This window comes from Chiloscyllium plagiosum, chromosome 12 (genome assembly GCF_004010195.1).
Source record: "Chiloscyllium plagiosum isolate BGI_BamShark_2017 chromosome 12, ASM401019v2, whole genome shotgun sequence".
Lineage (NCBI taxonomy): Eukaryota > Metazoa > Chordata > Chondrichthyes > Orectolobiformes > Hemiscylliidae > Chiloscyllium > Chiloscyllium plagiosum.
Genome location: NC_057721.1, coordinates 71,536,668 through 71,560,662, shown reverse-complemented (window position 1 = coordinate 71,560,662; position 23,995 = coordinate 71,536,668). Strand labels below are relative to the sequence as shown.

Genomic DNA, 23,995 nt, shown 5'->3' with positions numbered 1-23,995 from the left:
AGGAGTCCAAAGGCCTGCATATCCTTGGTGGAGTGGGAGGGTGAATTGAAATGTTGAGCTACAGGGTGGTTGGGTTGGTTGGTCCGGGTGTCCCAGAGGTGTTCTCTGAAACGCTCCGCAAGTAGCCGGCCTGTCTCCCCAATATAGAGGAGGCCACATCGGGTGCAGAGGATGCAATAGATGATGTGTGTGGAGGTGCAGGTGAATTTGTGGCGGATATGGAAGTTTCCCTTGGGGCCTTGGAGGGAGGTGAGGGGGGAGGTGTGGGCGCAAGTCTTGCACCTCCTGCGGTTGCAGGGGAAGGTGCCGGGAGTGGAGGTTGGGTTCATTTTTCTTATAATAGTAACTGCACTTCACTGAGTACTTCATTGTCTGGGAATTTCTTTGCCATGTCCTGTGAGAATAAAAGGAGCTATATATAAATGCTCAGTCTTTTCTCACTTTGAAAGACAAATGGTGGCTGAATCTTGAGCAGGAATCCCTGAATCATTCCATCGCAACTTGGGCAGGAAGTCAGCAGGAATGCATTCATCATTTCTCAGGGGTTTGCACAAATTTTGTGTCAAGGTCAGAGCCAGCAATCCAGAAAACCAATGTGCAATGTCAAACTTGAATTTCCTCATCAGAGGAGATGATTGTTGCCTTGTTCCAGCATTGCCTACCCAGGCTGGTGCTTGTTTCCTAACTCCCTGTTATCGCAGCTATGCATAAGTTGCTAGGAGCATACGATCTTACACATAGAATCTTATATTTTTCAACCACCTGAAGGAGGAGCAGTGCTCCGAAAACTAGTGCATCCGAATAAAGCTAGTGTCATCTGAATTGGCCTCTAACCTGGTGTTGTGCGATTTTAAACTTTGCTACGAGTTGTGTGACAATAGCTCGGGTGGAAGAATAGGCTCATTAGCTCTTTCCCCTGCTATGGACTCCAATTGGTGTCTCCTTCACATGTGAACGGAAGTTTTATTTTTAAATGTCTCCACACAGAGATGTTTCTTTCTGAAATACACTTGAGTGTCTCCTTCTAGACTGAAGATACTGTCCAAGTGAAGGCTTCATTTATTCCTGTATGGGTTTATATTGACACATGCTGTTACATTGAATTTCACAGCAGAAACCTCAGACCATTCAGTCCATCATGGCGTTGGGGGGGGGGGGGGTGGAGGAAAGACAGTAACTTAGAAATGATATAACTGGCTCAAACTCATCTTGAAGAGCTGAAAATAGACTAGCTCAGCCGAGCGTTATCATTTCCAAATATGAATGGGTTTTTGTGAGAGGCAAATTGATAGAGTCATAGAGTCATAGAGATGTACAGCATGGAAACAGACCCTTCGGTCCAACCCATCCATGCCGACCAGATATCCCAATCCAATCTAGTCCCACTTCCAGCACCCGGCCTATATCCCTCCAAACCCTTCCTATTCATATACCCATCCAAATACCTCTTAAATGTTGCAATTGTACCAGCCTCCACCACATCCTCTGGCAGCTCATTCCATACACGTACCACCCTCTGCGTGAAAAAGTTTTCCTTCTGGGATGGAAGTGGGAATGAGGACACAATTACCTTAGAACAGACATGAATAAAATAATGAAGGGAATGGGTGGTGCCTATTCAAATGAGATTTCTCAGTATAATGTTATGCTAGTTGTCAGGATGTATTTCTCTTCATAGAGAATCAGCACTTTCTGGGTCAGTTAACCAAAAGAATGCAGAAAGAAGAGATTTCCTGTAATCTTTCAATTCCAGAGGCAGCTCATACATATATTGAGGTCTTCCCTTAAAATCATGTCTCAGAATGGATGACACTGTGATCCAGTTGTTCATTCAGCTGCTCAGACTTCGTCAACTCATTTGATGAGTCAGGTTTTCTCACAAGGTTGACCTTCACTGTAGACTTCAAGCAGCCCAGCGGCAAGAGGAAGCCATCAGGATGGTTCCATAAAGCAGTGTCAGCCCCATCAGATGGGCCAGCTACTCTGAAGCATTAACAGCCCCACCAGGAGACACTGCCAAAGGAGTTAAGGACATTGTGGATGACGCAGAAATTAGGGGAGCTGCAGACAGTGAGGAGAATTGCCAGAGGATACAGCAGGACCTAGATAGGCTGGACACTTCAACTGAGAAATGGTAGATGGAGTTTAATCCAGACAACTGCCTGGTGATGCATTTTGGGGAATCTAATGCAGGAGAGAAGTATACAGTAAATGGTAGACCTTTAGAATATCAATATATAGAGGGATCTAGGCATATACAGTTCCCTGAAAGTGGCAGGACAAGTCGATGTGGTGGTCAAAAGGCATATGGCATGCTTGCTTTCATTGGTCAGGGCATAGAGTATAAAAATTGACAAGTTATGTTGTAGCTGTATAGATCTTTAGATCGGCCACATTTGGAATATTGCGTACAGTTCTGGTCATCACACTACCAGAAGGATGCAGAGGCTTTGGAAACAATACAGAAAAGGTTTACCAGGAGATAAATCTGGTTTGGAGGGTATTAGCTATGAGGAGAGAAGAGACACAGATCCTTTGATCATCAGAGACTGAGGGGGACCTGATAGAAGTTTACAAAATTATGAGAGGCAAGGATAGAATGGATAGTGGGAGTCTTTTATCCAGGGTGAAAAGGTCAATTACTGGGGGATGTAGGCTGAAGGTAAATGGGGGAAAGTTTAAAAGAAATGTGAGAGGCAAATTGTTTACTCAGAGAATGGTAAGTGCCTGGAATACATTGCCAAAGGAGGTGGTGGAGGCAGGTACAATGGCAACATTTAAGAGGAATCTTGACAGATAGATGAAAAGGTGGGGGATAACGGGATACCGACTGCGTGGAAGCAATAGGTTTTTAGTTTGGAAAGTCCTCAGGTGTTGGCAGAGTCTTGGTGGGCTGAAAGGCCTGTTCTTGTGCCGTACTGTTCTTTGACATTTGACCTCAAGGGCACCTCAAACCAGAGGCCATCCCTTAAAGGCAAACTTCAGAATGGGTCAGGGGGACTGACCCCCACCTGCTGGGGAAACAGCCCCGGCTAGGCGCTGGGGGGGTGGACGGGTGGGAATGTCTTGCTGCCCACTCAATCAGGTATGGAACCTTGAATCTGAAGGACATGCTCCCCTCCTTCTCCTCAGCCTCCCTGTTGACCGCAGGGGACAGGGTGGTCACCTCCGTAAGGCTGGAGGGCACCCCATGTGAAGGAGGGATGGATAGAGAGATTGAAGAAGAGGTTGCAGGGAGATGGTGTGGATGGTTTGGAATTGTCCATCAGCAAAGCAATTGACCCCATGTTGCATTTGGGAAATATATCTGTGGGGTGAAAGTAGTTACCTGTTCACTGAAATGGATAGTTACTAAATGAACTCTAAACTGAATACACAAATTGCTATGGCAATATTTAAAAAGAGACCACACTCACAATATGAATTATATCACACAAGATTGTGAGGGAAACATTGGTAAAGTGTATGGCACGAAGAGGCAAGCTAACACAATACAGAGTCTGGAACTTTGTAAGAATTTAACCTCTTGCCTCTTACATATTACTTACAGTTCACAGAACGGCAGTTAATTCCCAGAGGTTTCAATAGTGTGTCTTTAAAGAAGCAGCAATAGTTGAGAAATCAGGTGAAAGAATTATAGGCTCCCACGGGGACAGACGGACAAAATTCAGTCCATCTCTTTAGAGGATTGATCCAGTTCTTTCTCCAAATTCCTGTAATTGCTTTTTCCCTTTGCAAACACTTATCCAATTCCATACAGTCAGTTCTGCTATAACACGCATTTCTTTATTGCGAATTGGCTATAACGCGATCAAAAAATTTAGACTATTATTTGTAGAACACAAACTTTCCTTACCTGTATTAGCTGGAACACGATTCCTGTCATTGGCTTAAATGGCGTGGATATTGCGCCATTTTCTTAAAACGCAAGATCACATGCGAACAGAACTGTCGCGTTATATCATACTGTACTGAGAACTACTGTTGGATTTGTTCCTATCACCCTATCAGTCAATGCACAGAGTCACAACAATTCACTGTTTAAAACTAAAATTTCTCCATTCTTTTGCCTGTCACCATAGATCCACGACTTTTAGTCACTGATCTTTCTGCTACTTGAAGCAATTGTCCCTTATTTATCAAAAGCATGAATTACTTTGAACATCTTTACCACTCAACCTCTTAACTTGCTCTGCTCAAAAGGGAAAAAAAAATCATAGCTCTCCAGCCTGTCCGCTCATTCATCCATTTGGCATCTTTGTTCAGGCACCTTTCCCAAACAGTAGCACCCATGATTGATCACAACTGTGTAGCTGAGCGTAAGCCAGTAGCTCCATAATGGTTTAGAACAACCTAAAACAAACACAGAGAATACTGGAGAAACTCAGCAGGTCTGGCAGTGTCTGTGAAGAAAGAAACATGGTTAATGCTTTGAATCCACCACGAGTCTTCTTCAGAACCAATTACAGAAAGACTTCATTACCTTTGTACTTAAGTGTTCAAATTGCAAAGCCTAGAATCCAGTATATCTTTCTCACAGTCTTCAAAGCATCCATAATAATGCCCCTGAACTAGCAATTCGAATCTTAGATCAATGCTCTGGGGATATGGGTTCACACCTCACAGCAGCAGATGGAGAAATGTAATGTCAATAAAATCCGGAATGAACAGATGATCTAATATCACCAATGTAACTATTGTGCACTGTGCATGTCATAGAAACTTACTTGGTTCACTAATGCTTTTCTACCTGGTCTCTCAGAGGGAAAAGTCAGCTTGAAAAGAAGGCAGTAATATGTAGAAATGAATGTACTGGCCATACTGGAGCACTGTTCTGAAGTATACAAAACACGTCAGACCAGAATGTGTCATTGGCAAGTTTTATTTGTTTGGTCTACTGGTCTGGCCTAAGTATGATTCCAGACTGTTACGGACCAGGCCAGATCCTTCGAAACATTTCAAGAAGGCAGATCAGACCCTAATCTCGCTAGTTGTTTTAAGCAGGTATAATGTGGATATTCCAGGAGAAATGCCACTGATCAACCCACTTAGCTTTAAACAAAACAAAATTTATTTAAAAGATTACCGAATAAAACACAAACAAAAGAGAATAAATACCAAATAACTTAAGATATCTGAAAACCCAACAGGTGATCCCTACTTAATGATGCTGTTCCCAGGACTTGCACCAATTCCCATAAATACCCCTTGGTACAAAAGGGAAAATCAAACACAGGGTCTTACAGGAGAGAAGGCAAAGAGGAATCATCCTGAATCTGCTTCTTTGGGTCCAGCAGCTTTAACAACACTACAGCTAAAAGCCAAACCAAACCAGACAAGAGCTGAGCTGGGAGAACTGGCCACTCCCCTTTCATTGTACAAGTTTTCCTGCTTACAAAAAACTTGAAAGCCTATTACCTGAGGCAGTACCTGTTAGCAATAACTACATTGGTCCTAAAATCCTTCAACTTAGACTTTTCGGAGCCTGTGTCTTTTACAATCTCTCTGAAAAAAAAACAACAAAAATATAACTTTGTTAAAGGTGCAGCTTTGTGAAACTGCCCTCTGAGCAAGGAGGTTTGGCAATAAATGTTGACCCAGCCAGTGACACATGCATCCCCAGCAACAAGACAAAAATGCTTGTTTCAATACTTTGAAGGTTCGCTGTTCTTGCTCCCTCTGTAGAGCTGTATCATGCTGTTTGTGTTGTCTCTACTCATCCTTCTGACCAAAATGTGGAACTTCCCACATCTCTTCTTTAGCTTTCATCTGCCAAGTGTGTACTCATTTAATCAGTCTGGGTTCTCCTGAAATCTACATTCCTTGAGTTATGTTTACCATGTGCTTCAAGTTCTACAACCTTCCAGATTGTAGTCTAGGTCAGTAATGTATGTTAAAAAGAGAGTAAACCAATTAGAAACACAGGGAGCACCAATGTATATTTACCTCCAACCTGGACAAGAATTATTCAGCATTACTTTTCACTACTTGGCCAATTTTGTATCCATGCCGTTAACAGCCTTTAAAATCTCCAGGCTTTAATTTTGCTAAGATGTATGTCATGTGATATTTTCTTGATCGCCTTTTGAAGCTGTATAACCACCATAATTCCTTTTTCATTATTTTGTGAATGATCTCAAATTATCTCGGCAAATGTGATTTGCTGATTGTCACCATTTAGCTCAGAATTTTCAAGTATTAATTTGTGGTTTCCTGCAATATTGTGCAGATATATTTGCCTTAGAGGTGGAACAGCAAAGGTTCACACACTTCACTCCTGGGATGAGATGACTGTCCTATGATGAGAAACTGAGAAAGTTATCCCATTATCTTCTGGGATCATGAGAAGATGGCACCATGTAGAGCTTAAATTCAACTAAAAGAAAATCTGGAATTGAAAGCTATTCTCAGTAATAGCAACCATAAAATATTAATTGTTGTGAAACAATTAAGTTAGTGTAAAAATCCATTTGGTTCAATAATGTCCTTTAGGAAGAAAATGTACCATCCTTAGCTGGTCTGACCTACATGTGAATCCAGACCAGAAGAATATGTTTGATTCTGTACCCTATCTTCTTAGAATAATCTCAGACCTTGGGTCAGCAAAAAAAAAAGAAAACACGCACAATGAATAAGATTATACTCAACCTTAAGATTGTTAGCTTACAAAACCTTACAAAAGCTTACAATCACATATGTAGCTTGTCATTACTGCATTGTTCAGACCGTCATGATTTTCCTTTTATTTTCCCTACTTTTGGTTTGGAGTTGTGAGTTACATTTGAGAACTAAATATTGAACTATGGATGGCAGATTGTAGCAGAGAATAGAAGACAGATGTTAGCTCTTAGGAACTAGGCTGGAAAGATAATGAGGTTAACTATCGCTATAACAATATTTTAGGTAAGACCATAAAACCATAAGACAAAGGAGCAGAATTAGGTCTTTTAACACATTGAATCTGCTCAACTATTCAATAATGGCTGATATGTTTCTCAATCCCATTTTCCTACCTTCTCTTTATAATCCTTGATCCCCTTACTAAACAAGAACCTAACTATCTCTGTCTTAAACCCACTCAGTGATTTGGTCTCCATCAAGCATGATCCAGAGTCCTCAACCGCTCCTCATATTGACAAGCTCTTCATCCTCAAGATTATTCTAGTAAAACCTCCTCTGGTCCAAATCCAATACCAACTCACCCTTCCTTGGATACGTGGCCCAAAATTGCTCACAATATTCAAAGTGTGGTCCCTTTGTGCTTCAGATCTCTGAAGCCTTTCCCTGTTTGAAACATAATCTATGCTTGTATCCTTCCGAACAAAGTGCACAACCTTAAACTTTCCCACATCATATTCCATGTTCCACATTTTGCCCGTCTACTAGCCTGTCCAAGTCTCTCTGCAGCCTCCCCACTTCCACAGCACGACCTGTCCATCCACCAATCTTTATGTCATCTGCAAACTTAGCAACAATGACCTCAGTTCATTTGTCCAGATTGTTAACATATAAAGTGTGGTCCCAACACTGTAGAAGTGTAGAACTCCACTGGTTACCAGCTGCTAAAGACCCCTGTAAAAGACCCCTTCATCCCCACTCTCTGCTTTCTGCCAGTCAGCCAATCCTCTATCCATGTCAGCACCTATTCCCTAACACCATGGGCTCTTATCTTTTTCAGCAGCCTCCTGTGTGGCACCTTGTCAAAGGCCTTCTGGAAATCCAAATAGATCACATCCACTGACTCTCCTTTATCTCACTTGCTCATTATCTCCTCAATGAATTCTAACAGATTTGGCAGGTCTGATCTCCCCTTGGTGAGCCAGCACTGACTCAATTCTATCTTACCATGCACCTCCAAGTACTCTGCAATCTTATCCTTAATAATAATGAACCAGCACTAAGATATCATGCTCAGGGATTGCTGGCTCGTTGGATGTTGAATTGGACAATGAAGGGAGAATTAGTTCGGGATAGTCAACCACAGATAATGTTGCAAACAGAAGAGACATCAGAGGATGAATTGGGTCTGACTGGGGCTTTTGAGCAGGACAGAGTGTTTTCCTTATTCATTTACATCACTGGCTAGACCCGCATTTATTATCTATCCCTAATTGCCCAAAAGGCAGTTGAGAGTCAACCACATTGTAGTGGATCTGGAGTCATATGTAGGCCAGACCAGGTAAGGATGGCATTTTTCTTCCCTAAAGGATGTCAGTGAACTAGATGGGCATTTCCTGACAATTGGCAATGGTTTCATGATCATCCTTGGACTCTTAATTCTAATTTTGTATTAGATTTAAACTTTAGCATCCATAAAAGCAAGATTCAAATTCAGGTCCTTAGAACATTACCTGGATTTCCAAATTAATGCATCAGAAATGTTGATTTTCCTGCTCTTTGGATGCTGCCTGACCTTCTGTGCTTTTCCAGCACCACTGTAATCTTGACTCTAATCTCCAGCATCTGCAGTACCCACTTTTGCCTTCTGGATTAATAGCCTAGTGATAAAGCCACAAGGCCTATAGCTCTCCCTACTGTTTAAACTGCAGGACTGGGCTTTTCTGGTCTCTAAAGTTATTCTCTAGTTATTGATTTGTTGAAAATTCTGAGAAAAGTCTATAAGAAATAAGAAAATGTCTCGGAAGTCTGGGGAAGCTGTTTGCATTGACTGGTGATTTTGAAATTCAAACAACATACAATCCTAATACCTGTAATACAAATGATCAGATTTCATGAAGGCCTCATATTCATCACTGAAATGGTTATTGAACTGGCAATTTCCAGTTCCTTTATTATTTTGATATGTATGCCTTAACTATGACTGTCTCTCTGGCTATGTATGAGTGGGGTTTGGTAGTCAAAGAAGATTGTGTTAAGATCATGGATATTAATTAGATTGCCTTGTTTATTTGTGTTCAGCTAAAATTACATTATTAACAATAAATTGTTAATTTTTGTTTAAGTTATAAACTTGTTGTCAAGGATCAGTTATAAGACCGTAAGACATAGGAGCAGAAATTAGGCCATTCAATCATAGCTGATAAGTTTCTCAACTCCATTCTCCACCTTCTCCCCCTAACCTTTAATAGTCTTAACAATCAAGAACCCATCTATGGCAGTCTTAAATATAATCAATGACCTTGTCTCCACAGCCTTCTGTGGCAGTGAATTCCATCGATTCACCACTCTCGGGCTGAAGAAGTTTCTCCTTACTTCTGTTCTAAAAGGTCTTCCCTTTACTCTAAGGTTGTGCCCTCGGGTCCTAGTCTCTCTTGTTAATGGAAATATCTTCCCAATGTCCATTCTCTCCAAGCCTTTCAGTATTCTGTAAATTTCAATTAGATCCCCTCTTATTCTTCTAAACGCCACTGAGTATAGACCCAGAGTCCTCAAACATTCCTCATATGTTAAGCATCTCATTCCTGGGATTGTTCTTGTGAACCTCCTCTGGACCTTTTGAGATATGGGGCCCAAAATTGCTCACACTATTCTAAATGTGGTCTGACTAGATCCTTGTAAAACCTCAGAAGTACATCCCTGTTTGCATATGCTCGTCCTCTCAAAATAGATGCCAACATTGTATTTGCCTTCCTAACTACTGACTCAACCTGCAAGTGAACCTTAAGAGAATCCTGGACTAGAAACCCAAGTCCCTTTGCAGTTCAGAATTCTGAACTTTCCCCTTTTTAGAAAGTAGCCTTTGCCTCTATTCTTTCTACCAAAGTTCATGAACTCACACTTCCCCACATTGTATTCCATTACTTGTAAATGCTGGTTAGGAGCAATTGAGCAATTTTGAGGACCATCAAATATTTTAATTTCACTGTGTTGCAAATCCAGTGTTCGCAAGTTTGATTTGGTTTCGCTTCCTATTCCTGGGTCGTAAAGATATTGATTGTCAGCCTGGAACTAGACATGACTGGTCCCTATCCTTCTTTACCTAACTGCAATGACCATGCTCAGAAGATATCTGTTTTATCATGTCCCACTCACACTATCACACATGTGGGTCTCAGGCATAGATTCACATAGGAGCGGCTGGATTGCCTCACATTACACGTCTCTTTATCTTGGTGTGTCAATCAATATATTGAGAAAACTGCAACACTAAAGACAGTTCCTTACCTCTTCCCCTGCTGTTTACACAACAGAACAACGGTGTAATTTACCCCAACACTCATGTTCCATCCATCCTTGACAGGGATTGAATGTGGCTCATAATTGCAGGCAGATTGTGCCCATTGTCTAATTGTTACTCATCTCCACATTGATCCTGAAGCAGGATTCAGCTAACACACTCATTCAATGTAGGGAGGTGTACTGTTTCCTAACCTTCAGTTCCATTTTCAATTCTACTGAAATGGTAATTGCTACGAACTAACTGTAAATAGCTATCTGCTGAACTGAAAATGTTGTACATGACTGAACGAATCGTACAGCATTATTTGGATTTGAATTGAACTGTCTGGCATCTCCCACAACCTAAAATAAACTGCCTTCTTACATTATCACGTAAAATTGATCTAAGTCATTTTTTCCACGGGGAAAAAGTGCTGGAAGCAAAAGCAGTTTAACCAATGTGTAGGTATGGAAGATCAATCCAACTTTTATTTTAGATTTATTCTTTACACTGTGATATGAACTGATAGAAGCTGAGAATAATCTTTCACTCATTGAAATCCTCTCAGTTACACACAGTTGCATTGGAAAGTTCCAGTGTCATACATCCTCGTCTTGTATATGGCACAAAGCTCGATGTGATGGTACTAAAGATTGCCCTTCTGGAGAAGATGAGCTGGGATGTGGTAAAGTAGTAAATTAAATTCTCAAAATGATCTTTCCTGCATGTGTCAAATTTCGATGAAGAAATACTGGTGTGTTAATGCACGCATCAGCTGGTAGATTTGCATGACTAGAAGTTGCTAATCCCCACCTCCTCGGGGCAACTAGGGACAGACAATAAACACTGTCCTAACCAGCAATGCCTACATTTCACAAAGAAATAAACATAATCAAGGAATAACTTAATGATGTGAATTATGCAATGATTACTCTAGGCAGAAGAAAGAATCAGCGAGTGTCATAGAAACATAGAGACATACAGCACAGAAAAATTGGTCCAATTCATCCATGCCAACCAGATTTCCTAACCAAATCTAGTCCTATTTGCCAGCACTTTCCCCATATCCCTTTAAACCCTTCCGATTCATATATCCATCCAGTTGCCTTTTAAATGATGTAATTGTACCAGCCTCCACCAATTCCTCTGGCAACTCATTTCATATACACCCACCTTCTGCGTGAAAAAGCTGCCCCTTAGGTCCCTTTTAAATCTTTCCCCTCTCACCCTAAACCTCTGCCCCTCTAGTTCTCAATCCCCTCACCCCATGGAAAAGACTTTGTCTATTTATCCTATCCATGCCCCTCATGATTTTATAAACCTCTATAAGGTCACCCCTCAGCCTCCGACACTCCATGGAAAACAGCCCCAGCCTATACAGCCTCTCCCTATAGCACAAATCCTCCAACCCTGGCAACATCCTTGTACATCTTTTCTGGATCCTTTCAAGTTTCACAAAGTCCTTCCTGTAGGAGAGAGACCGGAATGGACATGATATTCTAAAAGTAGTCTAACCAATATCCTGTACAGGCAGTTAACACATTGAAAGGTGTTGTCGAGCAGAGAGACACATAGGTCTTTGCAAGTTGCATCACATGTAGACAGGTTGGTTAACAAGGTGTTTTGCACACTTGCCTTCATTGCTCAGGCCATTGAATAGGGGAGTTGGGGTGTTATGTTGTGGATGTACAGGATGTTGGTGAGGTCACTGTTGGAGTACTGTATGCAGTTCTGGTCACCCTGCTATAGGAAGGATATTATTAAATAGAAATGGTTTTCAAGAAAGTGTCTCAGATGGGAAATTTGGAATTATAAGGAGGGGCTGGATAAGCTGGGACATTTTTTATTAGTACATAGGAGGTTGAGGGGTGCCCTTGTAGAGGTTTATTAAATCATGAAGATCATATATGAGGTGAAAATCAAACATCTTTCCCTAATGTAGGGGACTTCAAAAATAGAGGGCATATGTTTAAGGCGACAGAAGAAAGATGTAAAAGGGACCTGAGAGGCGTCATTTTCATACAGGGGGTGGTTCGTATGTGGAATGAAGTGTCAGAAGATGTGGTAGATGCAGATACAGTTTTGACATTTGGAAAGGTACATAAGTAGGTAGAGTTTAGAGGGATATGGGCCAAAGGTTTGAATTCCTAAAGTGCAGAAAGAAGCCAGTCAGCCCATCAAGGCTGCACTAATCCTCCAAAGAGCATCCCCCCACCCCCAGACCCAGCCCCTCCACCCATTCCCCATGGCTAACCCACCTAGCCTGCACATCCCTGGACACTACGTGGCAATTCAGCATGGCCAATCCACCTAACCTGCACATCTTTGGACTGCAGGAGGAAATCCGTGCAAACGTGGGAAGAATATGCAAATTCCACCCAGACAGTCACCTGAGACTGGAATAGAACCTGAGTCCCTGGTGCTGTGAGGCCTGTCCTGTCCACTGAGCCACGGTGCTGCCCACAATCGATCCAATTAATTTCTGTGTTTTTTTTCAGTGGGGGTTATTACTGCTGGAGAATGGCAATTTAAACAATGAGTGAGCCCACTCACACGATAGATGAACAACAGTTCCCCAGGATCCTCTTACATCTGCTTTGGTTGAAGATCTTTGCAGGAGAACAGCTCCTGCCGATTGCTTATCCTGTCGGTTCAAGGTGGGCGGGGGGGGGTGTGGGTCGGGGTTTGGGGAATAACGCGGGCCAACTATAACCCTGCTGTCTTTCCTTCCCTCTGCTTGGGCTTTGTCAGTGCGGGTCAGTGGGAAGAGTTCAGTGGTGCAAATATACTCTGGTGGTACCTGGAGAACCGTGTGCTGGGATGGATGGAATGCTGTGCACGGAACAGCAGCTTGTAAGCAACTCGGATACAGCAGGTAAATTCAAGCGCATTCTTTCCTTTATATTTTTGATCTTCCCCTAGCTTTTCCTCCTCAGAACCGCAACACTCTTGACTGCTCCAGCGTCAGAGCTTCCATCATTCCGATCAGACCTGTCTCACCCAGGGACAGATCCCATGGGATTAATTCAATGAATAGTGTCTTGGCCAATATTTATTCTCAAACCAACTTTATTGAAGCAAATTATCTCATTGCTGTTTGAATTGCTTCTTGAGTCAACCTTTTTAGAGACATCATAACAAACCTCTGGAGCAAATGGGACTTTAATCAGTCTCCTGGCTCAGATGTGGAGGTGACGGTTTTAGACTGGGGTGACAAAGTCAGAAATCACACAACACCAGGTTATAGTTCCACAGGTTTATTTGAAATCACAAGCTATCGGAACGCTGCTCCTTCACCTGACGAAGGAACAGCGCTCCAAAAGCTTATGGTTTCAAATAAACCTGTGGGACTATAGCCTGGTGAAATGTGACTTCTCACTTTGCTCTGGCTCAAAGGCAGGGACACTACCACCAGAGTCCTTACTGCTTGTTGGAGCTTGCATTATCAAATCACACTTCAACACAGCAGCGAACAGGACTGAGTTCGCTGTGAATAATTTGGGGAGGTGTTGAGTGGGTGAAGTGAAAACTCTGACAGCATATTTTGCGTTATTTCTCCTGCCAGGACAATACTCTGTGTTTTTCGCCAGCCTTAATAGTTTTGAGAGACTTGCCAATGAGAACTAGGTGCAATTCAATAAGTGAAGCACTGACAGATCAAAGCATTCTCACACCTGTCCATTTTATTAACCAGGGGGGTAATTACAGTTTTGGTTGACAGTTTGCAATGGGTTTTGGGGGTCAGATTAGCTGAGCTGGCTGGATGGTTGGATGGTTGGTTTGCAGAGCAGTGTGATTTCAACAGTGTGGATTCAGTTCCCATCACCAGCTGAGGTTACAATGAAAGACTCTTCTTCGCAACCTCTCTCCTCACCTGAGGTATGGTGGCCCTCAAGTTAAATCACCACCAGTTATCTCTGTCTAGTGAGACAGCAGCCCCCATAGTCTGGTAAGGCTATGGCAACTTGACAGTGGGCTATATTAGACCTGGAGCCCATGTATACCTTTTCCAATTATTATTTCAGTCACACCAGATTTATCCTGGCCTGTAAATGCTACTATCCATCATCATCATCATGATCCCCAAAACTTCAAATGGGTTAGCAATCTGGGAGAGGGAATTCAATTTAATTCTCCCCTTCCCTAGATAAGGGATGATGAGACCACTGGTGCTAGTGTGAGTACCATTGCTAATGACTTAGATAAGTTCTAGACAAGAGGAAGAGTAAATGCTGGTCTATAAGCCTCAGCTCCACATTCTCCAAAGACCAACCAATGTTCCTTGAGTTATTTTCCCATTTGCTGTTGTTGAGTGTTGCTGGTAAGACCAGCATTGATTCCCATTCCCAACTGCCTGCAATACAGGAATATTGAGGAATAGCTGGAGAAGCTACGAGGAACGAGTAGAAAGGCTAGGGGCTAGTTTTCTTCAAACAGAAGTTGAGGGTTGGTTTAACCCCAGGTGCACAAAATAACGTGGACCCTGAATAGAGTGGACAGAGAAGGCCTATTCTCCCTAGCAGAGAGCTCAGTTATCTTTTTTTTTCTTTTTCGTAGGCAATCTGAGAGCTCAGTTATCTTTATATTTTATTAAACAAATTACAAACAAACAGTTTACAAAAAACATTTACAGCTGTGCATAAGAGACAGCAATGTTACAAGGGAGAGGGGCAGCAAAGCTAGGCCCCAAACCCTACCATTCAACCATTTTACAGGGAGATGAGGACAAACCTCAAATCCCAGTTCCACTTATGGCAAGACAGTGACAATGACATTTGTACATTAGACAATACTGTTACATACGAAGTGCAGACAATACAGACCCAGCAAGCCCCCATCCCTCCCACCTTCCGACCACTCTAAGGCAGCCCGCCCCTACCCACCTTCTGGTTCTCGGTCCACCCCATGACCCTTCCAGTTCTCAGTCCGCCCTGACAAGAGCTCAGTTATCAAGGGAGACAGATTTACTCTGATTGGTTGAAGGATTAGAGGGGACTTAGATTACTTAGTGTGGAAACAGGCCCTTCGGCCCAACAAGTCCACACCGACCCGCCGAAGCGCACCCACCCAGACCCATTCCCTAACACTACGGGCAATTTAGCGTGGCCAATTACCTAACCTGCACATTTTTGGACTGTGGGAGGAAGCTGGAGCACCCAGAGGAAACCCACGCAGACACGGGGAGAATGTGCAAACTCCACACAGTCAGTCGCCTGAGGCAGGAATTGAACCCGGGTCTCTGGCGCTGTGAGGCAGCCGTGCTAACCACTGTGCCACCATGCTGCCCACATGAAGGAAATCTTTGTCAGCCAGAAGTTGGTCAGTCAGGATTCACTGCCCAGTTGGTGGTGGTTTTCTTCAAACAGAAGAAGTTGAGGGTTGATTTGGAAAGCACCTAGACCCTGGACCTAAAAGTGCTGTAATCTGTACAGTTTTGGACTAGGATCTGGGAAGTCAGATTAGAATGGATGGTTATGCTTTTATCTTGTTTCACCTGTTACAGATACAATGGGCCAAATGGCCTCTTTCTGTGCCATAATTTACAATAACTCTATAGCTCTACAAAACTAAGTATATAGCACAGGCAAACTCACAGTAAAGAGTGATTGGAAGAAGTAACATTCAAAAAAGGAACACAACAGATGTCTTGAAGTCTAAGGTAGTTGTCAACATGTAGCCTGTGTGTGTGTAAACACTCTCTTCAGAAAGATTGTATACATCCAAGTCATTGAAACTATCAAGATTGAGGTTGCTTACTTATTGCTGTATAAATGATACCTAGGTGGTTAATTAGAATCAAGATTTAAATCAACCGTGATCTAATTGGCTGGAGAGCAGATTCAAAGCACTTAGCATTCTCATCCTGTTTTGTCTGTCAAGAGCTAGGAACTAACAGACCAGCCGGCAATTGAATGTGCAATTGTTCCAGTAGACAATACACAGGAACTGAGCTGGAGAGTCAAGGCTATGAACCACAGCACCAGCCTGGGAAGTCTCCAATCCAGATGGCGTGATATGTTGTAATTCAGAACCAACAGCTTTTTTTTTTAAAAACACTAAACCAATCTGTTCAGGGATGATATGACACAGCTTTGGCACAAGTAGCCATGCTTCCTGGCTCAGAGGCATGGACAGTACTACTGTGCCTCAAGAATCCCAAATTCAAAGACCTTTTTTTCCACCCAGAAGTTCTATTATGCACACTGCCACTGGGTCAAAATCCTGCAATTCCCTGCCTAATGGCACTGTGGGTCAACCCACAGCAGGTAGACTGCAGTGGTTCAAGAAGGCAACTCACCACCACCTTCTCAAGGGCAACTAGGGATTGGCTACCAATGCTGGCCAACCAGTGACACCCACATCCCACAGAGGAATAAAAGAAAAAGTGAAATATCTGATGTGATAAATCATGTGACAGGTAGACACTGTGTGGCATTACCAGGAACAGGTTGATTTTGTAAACTTGGGAGAGGAAGCCAGTGGCAGCAGAACATCTTGTCCCTAACCATGTTATGCACAGCTGAGCAACCTTCCCACCACCATGAGATTTTCTTTGCTTTCTTTTGACAATGGTAACCATTCCAGTAAAATACCCGTGTAAAATACCCGTGTGGCCGACTGAATATTTATCAATAACATCCTTTGCGAGAAATGAAAGCCATCAAGGACAACAAAGAGCTTCTAAAATGTGATTATTTCAAAATATAATAGCTAGAACTTAGAATGCCATCAGCTTCACTTTTAGTGGCTTCCATTGCCCATAATGGGCTTTGCATGTCAATACTGAATTGGTTGCATAATACTATCACTGGTGGTGGCTGGTAGTTTTAAAAAAAAGCACAGGACAAATGGTAGACAGGGGAAGTGATTGATAAATGGTCAAAATCACCCAGAAGCTGAAACTTCACAGCCTCTGATATCTGATAGCTCGAACGTCCCAAAGCCTGTCCACCATTAGCAAGACACAAGTCAGGAGTGTGATGGAATACTCCCCACTTTCCTGGATGAGTGCAGCTCCAACAACACTCAAGCAGCTTGACACCATCTAGGCCAAAACAGCCCACTTGATTGCCACCAAATCTACAAGCACCCACTCCTTCCACCACCAACACTCAGTAGTAGCAGTGTGCACTATCTACAAAATGCACTGCAGAAGCTCAACAAAGATCCACAGACAGCACCTTTCAAATCCATGGCAACTTCCATCTAGAAGGACAAGGGCAGCAGATCCATGGGAGCATCATCACATGCAAGTTCCCCTTTAAACCACTCACCATCCAGACTTACAAACATATCATTGTTCCTTCACTGCCACTGGGTCAAAATCCTGCAATTCCCTGCCTAAGGGCATTGTGGGTCAAACCACAGCAGGTAGACTGCAGTGGTTCAAGAAGGCAACTCACCACCACCTTCTCAAAGGCAACTAGGGATAGACTATCAATTTTGAATGTAAGCTTGCTTACTGAGGTGAAAGGTTCATTTGCAGATGTTTCATTACCTTACTAAGTAACATCTTCAGTGGACTTTATGCAAAGCAATGCTGAAACTTCCTGCTTTCTATTTATATGTTTGGGTTTCTTTGCGTTGGTGATGTCATTTCCTGTGGTGAACTCACTTCCTGATATCAACAAACACATCAGGTTCGACCCCATCTGCCACCCCCCTGAGAAAAAGAACAGGAAGTGACTTCACCATAGGAAATGACATCACCAAAGGAAATGACATCACCAACCCAAAGAAACCCAAAAATATAGATAGAAAGCAGGAAGTTTCTGCATTGCTTTGCATAAAGTCTACTAAAGATGCTACCTAGTAAGGTAATGAAACGTCTGGAAATGAACCCTTCAGCTCAGTGAGCAAACCTACATCCAAAACCTCAACCTGAGCTACAAATCTTCTCAAAACTCACTATGGGCTATCAATGCTGGCCAGCCAGCGATGCTCACATCCCACAGACGAATAAAAGAAAATGTGAAATGTCTGATGTGATAAACCATGTGACAGGTAGACACTGTGTGGCATTACCAGGACCAGGTTGATTTTGTAAACTTGGGAGAGGAAGCCAGTGGCAGCAGAACATCTTGTCCCTAACCATGTTAGACTTTGATTTATTTTATTTCTTTAGTAGGAGTCACATGATTTTAAATGGAGTGGGGAGTGCAAATGCTTTGTAACTTCTCCAATCCGACTGCCGAAGATCAAGGCACTCCTGGATCTCAGAGTTTTCCGGATTTCAGAATGATGGTAGAATGTCTGAATAAATGTGTATGTGACTTGGAAAGCAATGTGGATGTGAATATTTATTTTAAACCATCAAATATTTGGTAAAATATTATGAAGAAGCAATAAAAGTTGCTTTGCTCATCTGAATACTGCATCTTCCATGTTCCGCTCCCAAACTACTGTAATTAAATGATGCTTCAGGTAATCGGAGTCCGGTCAAATGATTTCCTGACAGCTGGTGTTTGCAAATAGTGAGGTTACAGTATGTTGCCACACACAAAGTACCACAATTGTGTGGGACACCCAGGATGTAGCAGCGTTGCCTATCCTTATCCCAGATCATTGCTGTATTAGTACAAGCAAAAACTTGGGAAAATCCCTGGATTTGTCCTAGAATGTCACAGGATGCTGATCACTTATCTAAGACATGCCATCCAAAGCTGCTCAGACAATTCAGCACATTGCTTACATAGGATTTGGATGGTAGTGGCGTGTTTTCAATTTTGTCTTTACAAGGAATGGGATCTTTTCCTTGTATCTTTGCTTTGTGTTCGCAGTTACATCAACTCCACGGAACTTCCCATCGCTTCCATTGAGGAGCAACTGAAGCACAACTTTGTGGAAGTAAATTTTAGTCAGCACAGAACCAACGGTTCCAGGATACAAATGGTGGTCCCACTGAGGTATCTCAACAATTAAGACCCTGTCGCTCTGCTGTGTTTTAATTGCTCTGACTTGATCTGGCAAGTCCACTCATTGTAACAAAAAAAACGCAACAATCGCAGATGCTGGAAGTCAGAAACAAAAACAGAAATTGCTTAAGAAACCTCAGCAGGTCTGGCAGCATCAGTGGGAAGGAAGCAGACTAAGCATTTTGGGCCCACTGACCCTTCTTCAGAACTGATGGCTGCTGGGAAAAGGTTGGTTTTTATGTGGAGGGAGGGGAATGCAAAGGAACCTCAATTATCCTGCATTCGGTTATCTGAATATCGGATTTTCCAGCAAGATCACAAGATCCCGATACTCGGCTAAATTGTTATCCGGCATTCGATTAGCCAGAATTCGATTAACCGAATGAAATACTCCCCGCCCGTGTTCTTCGGATAATCGAAGTTTCTCTGTAAATGATAGGTGGAGATAGAGCCCAAAGTTAGAGAAGGTAACGGATTAGAGTGGTGCTGGAAAAGCACAGCAGGTCAGGCAGCATCCAAGAAGCAGGAAAATCGACGTTTCGGGCAAAAGCACCACTCTAATCCGGACTCTGATCTCCAGCATCTGCAGTCCTCACTTTTGCCTAAAGGACTGGGTGAAGGCCAGTCTGGGAGAATGAATCGCTGCTAATGGGGATCAATAGAGGCTGACAATGAGTTATATGTCAGCCCATATGATAACAAGGCCTGGTGTGTAGGGGTTGGGGGAAGGACATGGGGGAAGGTTCTCAAGCCCTAAAGTTGAATTCGGTATTAAATCTAGACAGCTGTAGAGTTCCGAAGCGGAAAATGAGGTGCTGGTTGCCAGTTTGAGCTGAGCTTAGCTGGAGCAGTGCAGCAAGCCTGAGACAGAGGTTTTGGGCTGGGAACCATTCCTTCACTGTCTTTGGGTCAAAATCCTGGAATTCCCTCCTGAAGGGCATTGTAGGTCAACCCACAGCAGGTGAACTGCAGTGGTTCAAGAAGGCAGCTCACCATCATCTTCTCAAGGGCAACTAGGGGTGGGCAATAAATGCTGGCCCAGCCAGTGACACCCACATTGCACAAAAATGAATCCACACGAAAAAGGACAGGATGGTGTGTTGTCGCGGCAAGCAGCTGGAAACTCAGGGTCTCTTTTATGGACAGAACGTAGGTGTCCTGTGAAGCAATCACCCAGTCAGCACTCTGTTACCCCAATGTCGAGAGACCACATTGCGAACATTCATTTCAACTTCAGTGATCTGTCCCAGCACACGTAGTTGCAATTATCACGAGAACAGAATGTTTGCAATTCAATTACCTATTAACCATCTGGTGGTATTCCTGTTTGTCAGACATGGTCATAATGCTTTATTCTAATCCATTGCATTTTGCTTTGGTTGTAATGGCAATGTCACTGGACTAGAAATTCAGAATCCCAGAGAATTGCTTTAGAGACATGGGTTTGAATACCACCATGGCAGGTGGTGAAGTTTGAATTCAATGGAGACCACATTGATCATTATTGATTGTTGTCTTAAATAGAAATTCATCTGTTTCATTAATGTCCTTTATAGGAGGAAACTTATCATCCTTTTTTGATCTGGCCTACATGTGACTCCAGGCCCACAGCAATGTAGCTGATTCTTAATTCCCTCTGGGTAATTAAGGATGGGTAATAAATGCTGACTTAGCTAGAAACACTTATGTCCTGTGCAAAAAATGGTTGAGAGTTGATTTTCCACCCAGTTTTCTACAAAAGAGAGTTAATACAAGTCAGGAAAGCTCAGAGGAGTCTGAAGTCACTGTGCATTAATACAGTCTGAAAGTTTGAATGGAGAAATCTCTACAGCCCGTTTGATCTTAAGTTGGCTGGACATCAGAACATTTCAGTAACAAGCTAGTTTTTACATGCTTTGGGAGGGATGGTGGGGATTTAAATTTGAGTTTGGAGATGAACTGAATAAATTATATTGAGATCTGTAACAATAATAGGTTATATTGTAAAACCATATTGAGGATGTGGACAGTATATGAGCAGACGGGAATGATCTCAAATTGTTCGAAGTTAATTTTAATTGAAATAAAACTAAAAGTTTAACTTTGGTAGAACTCAATAATCATATTGTTGTTCATCATTTTAATAATTTAGAGTAAATAATTTTGTTTTATTTTGAGCTGTTTTCTGATTTTCCTCTTTTTGCAGCACTGAGTGTAGTTCAGGCAAGGTGACCTCGCTAAAATGTTTAGGTAAGTTCATAGAAACATGGAGTGATTGTTCTGTTGAAGTTACCAAAGACATGAGTTATCGTTAACAACAGTTTACATAGCTCCTTCAACACAGACTTGCATCCCTCAGCATTTTGCACAATAGGTCACAATAATACCAAATTTTATGAGAGTTCGGGTTGGAGTCCAACATGGATAGTATTAGGACAGGTGAATGTAAGCTTGTTTAAAGATGTAGGTTTTAATGCAGATCTGAAAGGTGAGGAGGGAAGGAAACAGAATGGTTTAGGGGTGAAATTTCAGAGCTGTAATTGAACGCATGTCCGACAGTATTGGAATGATGGTCGGGCTGAGGAATACCAAAGTTGAAGGAACGGAGAGTCCAAGGGGGTGAAACTTTGGGGTTGTTAGAGGTCAGAAGGGATCTAAAGGGAGAGAATTTTGGATTGAAGACGTCACTGGGGTCAAGATAGATGAGGGAGAATAGGGGCGATAGGAGGAACTAGACTTTGCAATGGAATAGGAGACAAGTGGCAGAAATCTGAATGAGTTAAGGATTAATAATCTTCCTCATTCAATGGTGCATTTTAAAGAAACAGCAGAAACAATGCAAAGTAGGACAAGATGGATCTAGTTCTGTGATACAGCACCTGTGGCGCACCAAGAACGTGCAGGAATTGTCAAGTGGATCTCAGCAAGTCTCAAAAACTCTCCTGACCTCTGGTGTCACACCATAGCAAGGTAAGGCCAAACAGGAGAGACTGGCAATGGGAGTCCAACACAAAGAGAAATATGTTTCACACAGAGGGTGGTTCGTACATGGAATGAACTGCCAGAGGCAGTATAGATGCAGGTACAGTTACAACATTTAAAAGATATTTGTACAGCTACATGAATAGGGAAGGTTTAGAGGGGTATGGGCCAAATGCAGGAAAATGGAAATAGTTTAGTTGGGGAAACCTGGTTGGCATGGACTGAAGGGTCTGTTTCCTTCTGTTTCCTATGACTCTATGACAAAAGTGCTGGGGGAAGTGAGGGGGTGCATGTCCAATGTATTTGAAATTGATGGATATGTAGAGAGAATGCTTGGAAAGCAAATGGAATCTTTGACATTATTAAAGCAATGATCTAATTAAAAAAAAACTCCTGTGAGTTTTCTATTTGGAAATAGCAGAGTATGTCAATGTAAATTCATCAAAAAAAAATTACTCAGCACACTTTTACCCACTATCCAGTACTGAAATTCCTTTTATAAACGGCAAGGACAAACTGCACTTATCTAGCAGTCTGATCAGGTGAAAAGTTGCAGTGTTATTGGAGAGCATATAGGATATTAATATGTTAGGGAGATTAATGAACAAAATATTAACATGGGAAATTGACAAATGGAAATATAAATATCTTACACATGCTTTTGGTAAATTTGACAATTAGTGGTGTCGATTGTTAATAACCAATCCAGGTCTTTTTCAATATATAATTTAAGTTACATCACACTAAACCTTTACTATAAATTCTGTGTCTTACGATCTCATACTGCACAACCACCTGATAAAGGAGCAGTGCTCAGAAAGCTAGTGCTTCCAAATACATCTGTTGGACTATAACCTGGTGTTGTGTGATTTTTAACTTTGGTAAATTAAATGTACAAGACAATTGGGCTGCAATACCATTCATTGCCTTTAGGTGACACTGCTGAGACAATGGTGTAAGCAATGTCCTTTTTTTGCAGATTTGGGTTAAACGCGTGCATTTACAAATGGGTCATTTTCATCGTTGTTTGCTCAAAGCAGCAAGCTGAAAAATGCAATCATCTGCAGGGGGCTACATGCAATTTTTGAATCGTGTGAGCAAGATGGGGGTGAAGGGGCAGGGTGTGAGTGAAGGTGTTCCTGTGAGAAGGAGAGACAGAAAGATGTGACAGAAAGGATTGAGCACAAGGCAGTGAAGGATTAATGGAATACTTTTAAAGAATGAGCAATTTGAGAGGGTCAAGAAGAGAGTTACGAGGATGTTGCCAGCGCTGAAGGCTTTGAGAGGGTATATAGGCTGGGTCATTTTTTTCACTGGAGTCCAGGAGATTGATGGATGACTTTACAGAGGTTGATAAAATCAGGAAAGGCATAGATAAGGTGAATACCAAAGGCCTTTGCCCGAGGGTGAGTTCAAAATTAGAGGGCATATTTTTAAAGTGAAAGAAGAAAGATTTAAAAGGGACCTGAGGGGCAACATTTTCACACAGAAGGTAGTTCATATGTGGAATGAACTGTCAGAAGTAATTTGGATGCGGGTACAGTTACATCATTTAAAAGACATTTGGACGGGTACATAAATAGGAAAGTTTTAGAGCAATATAGGCAAAGTGCAGGCAAATAGGACTGGTTTAGTTTGGGAAAGCTGGACTGAAGGGTTTGTTTCCATCTGTTTTCCATGATTTTATGATAAAGTGGTTGGAGGTTGCATGTTTATTGATATTTGAAGTCAACGGGCACATTGAGAGAATGATTGGAAAGCAAATGGAATCTTGGCTTTGAAGAACAGAGCTGAAAATGTGTTGTTGGAAAAGCGCAGCAGGTCAGGCAGCATCCAACGAACAGGAGAATCGACGTTTCGGACATGAGCCCTTCTTCAGGAATGAGGAAAGTATGTCCAGCAGGCTAAGATAAAAGGTAGGGAGGAGGGACTTGGGGGAGGGGTGTTGGAAATGCGATAGGTGGAGGGAGGTCAAGGTGAGGGTGATAGGCCGGAGTGG

General features: G+C 42.3%; 1 protein-coding gene across 1 annotated transcript in view; it reads left to right on the top strand.

The window, feature by feature from the left end:
- The window catches only part of tmprss3a (transmembrane serine protease 3a), a 50,007-nt gene that overhangs the window by 5,463 nt on the left and 20,549 nt on the right, over positions 1-23,995 (top strand). The window contains exons 3-6 of the mRNA XM_043700195.1: positions 10,689-10,805; positions 12,872-12,995; positions 18,901-19,026; positions 21,221-21,264. Coding sequence (XP_043556130.1) covers positions 10,689-10,805; positions 12,872-12,995; positions 18,901-19,026; positions 21,221-21,264 — 411 coding nt within the window. The remainder of the gene's footprint in view (positions 1-10,688; positions 10,806-12,871; positions 12,996-18,900; positions 19,027-21,220; positions 21,265-23,995) is intronic.